General features: G+C 47.5%; 1 protein-coding gene across 1 annotated transcript; it reads right to left on the bottom strand.

Moving 5' to 3' along the window:
* Positions 1-6,847: 6,847 nt before the first annotated feature.
* Positions 6,848-8,951, bottom strand: LOC124670498 (putative F-box protein At2g33200). The gene is made up of 2 exons (XM_047206991.1): positions 7,737-8,951; positions 6,848-7,019 (listed from the first exon to the last, which is right to left on the bottom strand). The coding sequence occupies exon 1, from the start codon at positions 8,949-8,951 to the stop codon at positions 7,737-7,739; it is 1,215 nt and encodes a 404-aa protein (XP_047062947.1). The 3' UTR covers positions 6,848-7,019.
* Between the last annotated feature and the right edge of the window lie 2,823 nt (positions 8,952-11,774).

Raw genomic sequence — 11,774 nt, 5'->3', positions numbered from 1 at the left:
ATTATCTAGACTTTTAGAGAGACCAATTATGCAAACCAAATTTTAGCAAGCTCTATGTGTTTCTTCATTAATAGGTGCAAAGTATATGATGCAAGAGCTTAAACATGAGCACAACAATTGCCAAGTATCAAATTATCCAAGACATTTTATCAATTACTACATGTAGCATTTCCCGTTTTCAACCATATAACAATTAACGAAGCAGTTTCAACCTTCGCCATGAACATTAAAAGCTAAGAACACATGTGTTCATACGAACCAGCGGAGCGTGTCTCTCTCCCACACAAGCATGAATTTATTCAAACACAAACAAAAACAAACAGACGCTCCAAGTAAAGTACATAAGATGTGACCGAATAAAAATATAGTTTCAAGAGAAGAAACCTGATAAGTTCTCGATGAAGAAGGGGATGCCTTGGGCATCCCCAAACTTAGATGCTTGAGTCTTCTTAAAATATGCAGGGGTGAACCATCGGGGCATCCCCAAGCTTAGAGCTTTCACACTTCTTGATCATAGTATATCATCCTCCTCTCTTGACCCTTGAAAACTTCCTCCACACCAAACTCAAAACAACTCATTAGAGGGTTAGTGTACAATAAAAATTAACATGTTAAGAGGTGACACAATCATTCTTAACACTTCTGGACATTGCATAAAGCTACTGGACATTAATGGATCAAAGAAATTCATCCAACATAGCAAAAGAGGCAATGCGAAATAAAAGGCAGAATCTGTCAAAACAGAACAGTCCGTAAAGATGGATTTTATTAAGGCACCAGACTTGCTCAAATGAAAATGCCCAAATTGAATGAAAGTTGCGTACATATCTGAGGATCACTCACGTAAATTGGAATAATTTTCTGAGTTACCTACAGAGAATTAGACCCAGATTCGTGACAGCAAAGAAATCTGTTTCTGTGCAGTAATCCAAATCTAGTATGAACCTTACTATCAAAGACTTTACTTGGCACAACAATGCAATAAAAATAAGATAAGGAGAGGTTGCTACAGTAGTAACAACTTCCAAGACTCAAATACAAAATAAAAGTACTGTAGCAAAATAAACACATGGGTTATCTCCCAAGAAGTTCTTTCTTTATAGCCATTAAGATGGGCTCAGTAGTTTTAATGATGCACTCGCAAGAAATAGTACTTGAAGCAAAAGAGAGCATCAAAAGGCAAATTCAAAACAAATTTAAGTCTAACATGCTTCCTATGCATAGGAATCTTGTAAATAAACAAGTTCACGAAGAGCAAAGTAACAAGCATAGGAAGATAAAACAAGTGTAGCTTCAAAAATTTCAGCACATAGAGAGGCATTTTAGTAACATGAAAATTTCTACAACCATATTTTCCTCTCTCATAATAACTTTCAGTAGCAACATGAGCAAACTCAACAATATAACTATCACATAAAGCATTCTTATCATGAGTCTCATGCATAAAATTATTACTCTCCACATAAGCATAATCAATTTTATTAGTAATAGTGGGAGCAAATTCAACAAAGTAGCTATCATTATTATTCTCATCAAGTGTAGGAGGCATAGTATAATCACAACAAAATTTACTCTCCATAGTAGGTGGCACCAAAAGACCACTATCATTATAATCATCATAAATAGGAGGCAAAGTATCATCAAAGAAAATTTTCTCCTCAATGCTTGGGGGACTAAAAAGATCATGAAAACCAGCTTCCCCAAGCTTAGAACTTTCTATATCATTATCAACGATGGTGTTCAAAGCGTTCATACTAATATTACTACCAGCATGCAAATAAGATTTCATAGGTTTTTTAATTTTCGCATCAAACAATCCATGTTTTAAATCAGGAAATAGAATAAGAAGCTCATTCTTGTCCATTATGCCAAACTAGTGTAAACAAGAAACAAAAGGATGCAATTGCAGGATCTAAAGGAAATAGCTTCGAGTACTTACAACGGCGAAAATAGCTTAGTAGCCGAGATCCGGAGTGTGAGTACCTTTTACCTTTCCTCCCCGGCAACGGCGCCAGAAAAGTGCTTGATGTCTACGGGAGCTTCTATTCTTGTAGATAGTGTTGGGCCTCCAAGAGCAGAGGTTTGTAGAACAGCAGCAGTTTTCCCTTAAGTGGATCATCCAAGGTTTATCGAACTCAGGGAGGAAGAGGTCAAAGATATCCCTCTCATGCAACCCTGCAACCACAAAGCAAGAAGTCTCTTGTGTCCCCAACACACCTAATAGGTGCACTAGTTCGGCGAAGAGATAGTGAAATACAGGTGGTATGAATGAATATGAGCAGTAGTAACGGCACCGAAAAAGTGCTTGTCGGCGTGTAGTTGATGGTGGTAATATTGCAGCGTAGAAACATAGTAAAACAAGTAAACAAGCAGCGATAGCAGTATTTGGAACAAGGCCTAGGGATTACACTTTCACTAGTGGACACTCTCAACATAGATCGCATAATAAATAACTCTTTCTCATATGTGCTACATACACTCTTTTGTTGGATGACAAACACCAGTCGTTGTGTAGGGCTACAAGAGCACCTCAATGCCGGAGTTAACAAGCTCCACAACATTCGATGTTCATATTTAAATAACCTTAGAGCATAATAGATCATTGCAAAATAAACCAAGAACTAACATAGCGCACACACCGTCCACATTACACTATGAAGGAGGAATAGATCACATCAATACTATCATAATGATAATTAACTCCACAATCTACAAGAGATCATGATCATAGCCTACGACAAGAACCACACGATGCACACACTAGTCACCTTTACACCATGCAGGAGGAATAGACTAGTTTAATAACATCACATGAGTAGCACACAACTAGTAGCGATACAAAGCTCATCATATGGATCTCAATCATGCAAAGAAGCTCATGAGATCATTGTATTGAAGTACATAGGAGAGAGATTAACCACATAGCTACCGGTACAGCCCCGAGCCTCGATGGAGAACTACTCCCTCCTCATGGGAGACAGCAGCGTTGATGGAGATGGCGGTGGTGTCGATGGAGGAGCCTTTCGGGGGCCCTTCCCCGTCCCGGCGGCGTGCCGGAACAGAGACTCCTGTCCCCCAGATCTTGGCTTCGCGATGGCGGCGGCTCTGGAAGGTTTCTCGTACCGTGACTTTTTCGTATTGAGGTTTTAGGTCCAGGGGCTTTTTATAGGCGAAGAGGCGGCGTCAGAGGGTCGAAGAGGCGGCGGCACCATAGGGTGGCGCGGGCCACACCCAGGCCGCGCCGGCCTATGGTCCCGTGGGCCTGTGGCCCCCTCTGGTCCTTCCCGGGTGTTCTGGAAGCTTCGTGGAAAAATAGGATGCTGGGTCTTGATTTCGTCCGATTCCGAGAATATTTCCTTACTAGGATTTACGGAACCAAAAACAGCGAGAAAACGAGAACCGTCCCTTCGGCATCTCGTCAATAGGTTAGTTCCAGAAAACGCATAAATATGACATATAATGTGTACAAAACATGTAGATATCATCAATAATGTGGCATGGAACATAAGAAATTATCGATACGTCGGAGACGTATCACCTGCCGCCGGCTCGCAGCAGCGGGAGAGGAGGCCGCCGGCAGCCTGCAGCGAGGGAGGAGGCCACGTCGAGCAGCGGGGTAAGGCCCGTCGCTGAGGACGCATGAGCGGGAGAGGCTGCTGTCGGCGAGCGGACGAGGCACGGCGGTCTAGGACGGACGGCGCCGCCCGTGTTTCGCGTCGCGCGTCCGCGCGCAGCTGCTCCTCTCGGCCTTCCCCAAAATCGGCCGCCACACGACTTCCTTCCCAAAAATCGACCGCCTCTCGAGCTCCATCCCATCTCTCACCCCTCCTCGAGCTCCATCCCATCTCTCGCCCCTCGAGCTCCATCCCATCTCTCACCTCCTCGAGCTCCATCCCATCTCTCACCCCTTTCCCCGACGAGCTTCACGGCCACCTTCGGTGGCGGCTGCTCGCGAAACAGCTAAGGTGGGTCGGACCTGTCCTCCTCGGGCGTCACGAATCGGAATCGAGAGGCGCTCAACGCGAGTTGAATCGATTGGTGGAGCAGCTCGGACCGCAATGCAAGATTCGTTGGGCTCGATTGGGAGGCATGGCTCTCCAATTCCAGTCAGCGCTAGCCCAATTCGAGTCAACGCGCATTGAGCGCCTTCAGTAGTTCACCAAGCGGAATCGAACAAGATCACGTCAGGGGACGAGAGATCTTGTGCTCTCCGGTCGGCGGACGACGTGCAGCGGTGGATGGCGTCGAATCGATGGAGGCATGCCAGAAGCTTGGACACGGCCGAGCAGAGTAGTTGTTTGTTGTCTACCCGTGACCCACACACAGTCCAGGTCGTGTCGTGCATTAAGACAAAATAGGTTGAAAAAGGATGTTTCACGCCGTTTGGGCTCCGTTTGTGAGGCTAGCATCTTAAAGCGAATCCAACGGTGATGACCGCGTGCTCACGTATACACCCGGTCACCAAATCCACTCTCATCGACGCAAATGTGTCAAACAAGATAAATTTCAAGTGCAGTTGAAAGCATCTCAATATCATGCAGAGTACACCAACTAAATGCTTCATAATGCCTTTTCATATCCTAACACATTGACACGTGACAATTTCTTTAGCGTTGAGTAAATATCGGGCACGTTGGCATCATAGGACACATATAGGCCCTGCCACTTGGGGAAATCCTTCAGACAAGATTGAAGTTCTTGTGCTCATTGGCCACCTTGAATTGACCCAAAGATTGGGTCATCAAGTCGGCAATGCCAAGGCCACTCATCTTACGCTTCTTCGTCTTGTCGTAGGCGGCATTGAACTTGGTGGTCCGCTCTTGGATCCACTCTCACCTTTTCGTGAGCGAGGTCTCACTCCGATCGATCACAAATGGGTGATCTCCCAAATGCTTGTGCTGATCTTCCTCCAAAATGTGTCGCCCCTTTGTTGGGCGCCACATATTGGATCTTGTCCAAGTTTCATTCATGTCTCGCAAAGGCACACATCCTCAGGCTTGGTGAAGTTCCTCGTCCGATGGGACGCACCTTTCGTGACTTGAGGTTGCTCCTCCTCGAACAAAGGTGCCTCGTCGATGGAGATAGTGGCGGCATGGGTGCCACCTTGGGTGGCATCATGCTGCGTCTGGGTGCCACCTTGGGTAGCATCATGTTGCTCCTAGGTGCCACCTTCCATGCCACCACCTCCATTGATCATGTTGGCCATGGTGGCGTCCATGGTCTTGTCCCCATCGAAGTAGGACTAGTGGACGGATCAGGATTGCTACATCAATGAATAAACCAAAGCAAGCGAAATTGTAGCTTCATATATACCGGATGCAAGGGCGAACCGGTTCGCGATGCAATTTTGTCGAGCAAGTTGCGGGGAACGTTGAGACCGATGCTCGGGAGGGGGCGGGGACGACTCGACGACCTCGGGGTGACCTGTCCCTTTACAGCCGACGGTTTGGACGCGGTAGAGCGACAACTAATGGCCAGCGCCCTGCCCTCACACCAGAAGCATCGGTTGTGCCGTCAGGGCTCGGTGTTTGTGTGCACCTGGAAGGTGGCCGCGTACGCGAACGCGTCGGCCCTTTCTTGGGAAAGTTGGGCGGCGGCTAGCTTAGTCTTCACGTTGAATCGGCGCTTGGCCCTCTTCCTCGGCTCGAGGGCCTGCTCCTTCGGCATGAGCTCCTTCTTCGGCTTAGCCGACGCGCGGACTCCGGCGGCCTTTCTTGCATGGTCGCGCGTGTGGTGGAGCTGTCACCTGGGTGGAGGGAGCCGCAGCGTCGGGCGCGGCCTCGACCTCGTCGTCCAACATGGCGTCGCCATGGGCTACGATCTCGCCGGTGAGATCTGTGGCCTCCATGGATCAAGCTAGGGCACGGGTGTGGCGAATGGATGAGAGTGGAAGAGTGAGGAGGAGTGTGGAGGGTTACGGGCCCGATGGACACATTTCTCCCCTCGTGTGGTGTTCACGTTGCCGCAAACCTGGCCCAAATTTCGGTCAGGTTTGCTCCGAAGCGGACGTGTCCGCCGCCCGCGGTCCATATGCGGGTGGCTGTTGGAGATGGGCCTGAGTTCCTTGTTTTTTCATTAAGCAATATCTGATTTACTCCTGCAGTATTTCCTTGTCTAGTTACTGTTCCTTTGCATGTATCATGTCTCACAAGTCATAACAATGTTATGCGGGAAAGATTGTTTTTATGTGTGTTTTCATGTAAGGTGGAAATTTGTCGATTTTTTTTAAAAGAAATGGGAGTTGTCGAATTCTGAAATCTGTGCATATAGAACTCCAAAGATTTATACTCCTGATTTCTATTGTCTTTTCTCTGCGTTCGTCAGGTTCTCCCTTTTACTGTCCATGTTTTGGAATAAGCTCAGTCTCTTGTTTACCATGCTTTCATTCTTCAGTTGCTAATTGGAGATGTGTCAACATCGATTTATTTGGATTTCCCACTAACATTTCCATCAATCAATCTTTGCGGAGTCCTTCAAAATTGGATAACCAGCAAACTCTTCCATGTTGAATTTTCATAAATGTTGAGAACATTTCTGCAGCCTGCTCAATAATGCTCTATAATGGATAACCAGCAAACTCTTCCATGGAGAATATTTTATCACTTTAACTAAGAGGAACGCCATCCGAAACTTATTGAAGCTTGAATGTTCTTTATACTGGGCATTTCTGAATGTTATTTATACTGGGCATACTTTGCCACCCATATGAATTATCATTATGCCATCCGAAACTTATTGAAGCTTGAATGTTCTTTATACTGGGCATTTCTGAATGTTATTTATACTGGATCGAAAACAATGTCTTTTCTTTCTGCGGCACCAAACCAATCTCTCCCACACCTATTATTCAAGCAACAATTGCCAGCTAAGTGGTGCAATAATTCCTCGGGTTTATCATGCATACAAGTTGTCCGCTATGTCTTCTTCTCAGACCAAGCTCGGCATTCACATAGCAGGAGCGTCAGAATAGTTCTGAAGTTGACAAGCAAGAGCAGTTGCTTCCCAGTTATACTGGAAACCTGAGTTAAATTCACTAGTTAGTAATATAAAAAAATCATCATCTTGTCAAGCATGAACAAAGCTTCACATAAATACATAATGCGAAAAGGTAAAAAGACATATAGACCAGAAGACCTCACAGTGCTACATCTTTTTTTTCCAAAACACAACAGCCAACTGTGTGCTGTCTTGTATTAGATGGAACCGTAGAGTATCGCCTCTGTTCAAAGTTATAAGGCGTTTTGGTAGGCTAAAATAGTGTGCCACAACATCTTATATTTTGGAATGGAGGTCATAATAATTTAGGAAGATTGTGTTTGTTAGTGTTTCATAAACTTCTTTTTTTTAAAAAAAAAACTTGTGTTTCATAGACTTTGAGAAGACAGGAAATGCTTTGCCTGTATTTTAGAACAGCAAGTTCCAAAGCCAATTTCCTTTCTAGGACATATGAGTTTGAAGGTGGGTAGGCAGGTTATTTTCTAGCAACTACGGAAATGAGGTCTTCTAAAATCAACAGTGGCAACAGATAAAAGGACATTGCTAGTTATTATAGAGCAAAGTATGATAAGGAGCAAGTTTTTTCACCGCCGCCTCTTAATTTATAGGTGTTCATTCTACTGTGTAAATGGCACCAATGGAACACACCATCCCATACTATGATGCAAAATATATCAAATATATACTCAGAACTATTTCACTGACTAAAATGGATAATTATTATGTGAAAGAATCCATACCTATTTCTGGATCTTATTAAAACTTGGAATGATCCATATGGGGATAGGCCAATTCAACCAAGGTTGGGGAGACACTATATCATAAGAACACTCATCCTCCAAATTAAATATTCCAACATCCCGAGGGATCTCGTGTCCATCCATCAGCAAGTACTCATCGTCATCGGTAAAATAGACATGGTTTGGCAGCAGCCTTGGGTAGTCCTTTGTGGAAAGGCAGTAAGTACAGTTGTGGCCGATAAACAATGCATCATCCCCCAAGGTTGGCACATGAACTATCTGCTGGCTGTCAAGGTCAGCCTTGTATATGTCAAAACGAGTTGTATGTATCCCTTTTTGCTCACCGCTTGTGCTCTTGGTTATCCTCCAAACTTGCAGCACATCACCAGATGATGTCTTTGCTATGTAAGCATTATATGCACTGAATGGCGAGGTGTCTTTGAAGATCATTTCGGGCACCGCACAAGAGCCTTCGATGGCATAACGATGGATCCCGCCTAGACGGTTCATCGCGTAGAGCGCACCATCGTCGCCAAATATGCAATCGGAGTACTCGGGTGGTTCACGGGGCAAGGAAGGGACCCAGTGCCACTTCTCATCGCCGATTCTCGCAAAGGAGATATCCCTATAGGGATTGTGAATCACCACGACCGTGCAGTCCCCCATGGAAGGATCGCAGGACAGTATCGCCTTGAGATATAGGACTCCCCGGAGCTCGTCCACCGCGTAGGGCAGCGGGTCCTCGTCGTAGAAAGAAAGATCGTACCTTTGGAGGTTGCCGGCGGGGTCGAAGATAGGGCTTACCTTCTCGATGGTGCCGACAGAGGGGAGCGCGACCTGCTCGCCCGTGGCCGGGTTGAGGAGGTGGAGCTCGGAGCGGGCGTCGGCGGTGACGAGCCACCCGTGCGAGGAGCCGACGATGTTGCGCTCCCCGATGGGAGGGTCCGGGAGGCGCGCCCTGTAGGCCTTCTTGTCGGCGAGGCTGAGGAGCTCGGCGGCGCGGGTGCCGCCGCCGGCGGTGGTGTAGAATAGGCACGGGGTTTGGGGGCGGCTGTAGATCCCAAGGCGGCGGAGGGCGCGAGAGATGGAGCGCCAGGAAACGCATACATCGGCGGCGCTGAACAGGTCCGGGAACTCCAGGCTGCCGAGGACAGTGGTGAGGATGTCGAATGGCAGCTTGGACCAGTCGGGGCCGGCTGCCGTCGATTCCTCCATTGGACAGGGGAGATTTGATGATAACCCTCCCAGGTCACTTAAACCTGGTGAGACAGGGGATCAAGTAAAAGTCTATGTTATATATGGCGGCGATGCAGGAGAGCACATCGCCGCCGGTGGTTCCCCTGTTGGAGTAGGAGTAGGAGTAGGAGTAGGGCTTTCTCGATTCGAATTGGATTAGAAGCTTAACACGCGCGGCGGAAAACAACATTCACACATCACTATCCGTTCAACAAAATCAAATAAGATTCAAAAATTCATGAATAAATGCAGTATTTATTATTACAATATAAGCAAATTATTCGCAACAAATACAATAAGTACATTAAATTATTCACAACAAATCCAACAAGTTTATGGATCAACAATATAACATAGCTTTCAAACAATACAACAAGTATAGAAATTAGAAGTAGGTTCGAGCGTCAGGAGTTTATCCCCTTGGTCCAACAAGCCTGGGAGAGATTGTTGACCAAGGTGGGCGGCCGCGACATCATTGATTGGTGGAACTTCATGTCCTCTGGCCTTAGGCAGTTGCTTAGGGGCTGGAGTCAGAACCTCTGTAGGGACTCTAAGGCTGAGAAAGCTGCTCTGCTGACCAGGATCGCCGAACTTGACGTGCTGGCCGACGCCACAGGCCTTGACGAGGACGCCTGGGCCTCGAGATACCACCTGGAGGAGCAGCTGTTGCATATCTATAGAATGGAGGAGGAGCATTGGCGTCAGTGCGGCAGAGTGAGGTGGGCGTTGCAGGGGGATGCGAACACGGCCTACTTCCATGCGGTTGCCAATGGGCGTAGAAGAAAATGTAATATTGCTAGACTGCGCGCTGACGGTGGGATCATTTCGGAACCTAAGCTGATCCAAAAACACGTCTACGAGTTCTACAGGGACCTTCTTGGTTCCTCAGCTCCAAGGGTTTGTGGGCTGGCGCCTTCCTCCTGGGGTGAGGAAGCGTGTGTTTCAGAAAGGGAAAATAGGGAGCTGGTGCGCACCTTCTCTGAATCAGAACTCGAAGTCATCATCAAAGAGATGAAAACCGACACCGCTCCGGGCCCAGATGGCTTCCCTGTGGCTTTCTTCAAGCGCTTCTGGCAGCAGACCAAGCATGGCATCCTGCACATCCTCAATGACTTTGTGCTGGGGCGCATTGACATTTCCAGGCTGAACTTTGGCATTTTCTCGCTCATCCCGAAAGTTCCGGGGGCGGAACATATATCTCAGTACCGACCGATTGCCCTGATCAATGTTATCTTCAAGATCATCTCCAAGGCGTATGCCTCCAAACTTGATCCTATCGCCCACAGAATCATTTCCCCGAACCAAACTGCCTTCATTAAGGGAAGAAATATCCTCGATGACCCTCTCGCTCTCTTGGAAATCATTCACGACATCCGGAAGAGGAAGCACAGCGGGGTGCTGCTCAAGCTAGACTTTGAAAAAGCGTACGACAGGGTAAATTGGGACTTCCTGGGGGAAGTTCTCCGCTGCAAAGGCTTTGACGCAGGTTACATCCACAGGATTTTGCAGCTTGTCTCCGGGGGGCAAACTGCGATCTCCATTAACGGTGAGGTGGGTCCGTTTTTTAGGAATCGGAGAGGGGTTCGCCAGGGAGATCCCCTTTCCCCTTTACTCTTCAATTTTATCGGAGAAGCGCTCTCTGGATTCCTTTCTGCCGCGGCGTCGGCAGGCCACATCCATGGGTTAGTTTCTCACTTACTGCCAGGAGGTGTCACCCACCTGCAATACGCCGACGACACACTTATCCTCATCCAAGGGTCGGACGAGGATATTGCGAATCTTAAGTTTCTCCTGATGTGCTTCGAAGATATGTCCGGGCTCAAAATCAACTATCACAAGAGCGAAGTGTTCGTCATGGGACAACGTGCCAGCGAGAGGCACAGCATTGCCAATAAGCTGAACTGCAAACTCGGCAGCTTCCCGTTTATCTATTTAGGAATGCCAATCTCAGACAGGAAACTTACGCTTGAGCAATGGCTGTTCTTGGTTAGGAAGCTCGCTGGGAAGATTGAGCCCTGGGTGGGTAAACTGCTGTCCTCCGGGGGGAGGCTCATCCTCTCCAACTCCTGTCTTGACAATTTGCCAATCTTTGCGATGGGATTGTTTCTTCTGCATGATGGGATTCATGCCAGGTTTGACACGCATCGGTCCAAGTTCTTTTGGGAAGGAGCTGGCCCTAAGAGGAAATATCATCTGGTAAACTGGCCGACGGTCTGCCGCCCCAAGGAAGTTGGGGGTCTTGGCCTGCTTAACACCAAGAAAATGAATCTTGCTCTTCTCCTTAAGTGGATCTGGAGGTTGTATCAGGAAGTTGACACGATCTGGGCTCGAATCATCCGTGCCAAATACGTTGACGCCTCTGACTTGTTCTCGGGCTCAGGCAGCGGCGGTTCACCCTTCTGGAAAAGTCTGCATAAAATCAAGCATCTCTTTAAAGTTGGTGCAAAACACGCGGTTGGGAATGGCATCCGCACCAATTTCTGGAAGGATTGGTGGATCGGGAGGGGCCCCATCATGGATACATTCCCTCTGCTCTTTGCCATCTGCGATAATCCTGACATCTCGGTTGCAGACGCCCTTCACCACGACGAGCTTCATATCCGCTTCCGGAGATCCCTGGACCAGGAAGGTTTGCGCCTTTGGGGGGAGCTGCAGGGGCTGCTAGCCTCGGTGTTCCTTAGTTCAGACCAGGACCAAGTGTCCTGGCACCTTGATCCTTCTGGTTCCTATACAGTCAAATCCATGTACGCCCAACTTTCCCGGGGCACGACGGTTGCCCATGCTAAAGACTTGTGGGAAGCC

This window comes from Lolium rigidum, chromosome 7, assembly GCF_022539505.1.
Source record: "Lolium rigidum isolate FL_2022 chromosome 7, APGP_CSIRO_Lrig_0.1, whole genome shotgun sequence".
In the NCBI taxonomy this organism is placed as follows: Eukaryota; Viridiplantae; Streptophyta; class Magnoliopsida; order Poales; family Poaceae; genus Lolium; species Lolium rigidum.
The sequence above is the reverse complement of the archived record's forward strand: the minus strand, read 5'-3'. Positions and strand labels throughout refer to the sequence as shown.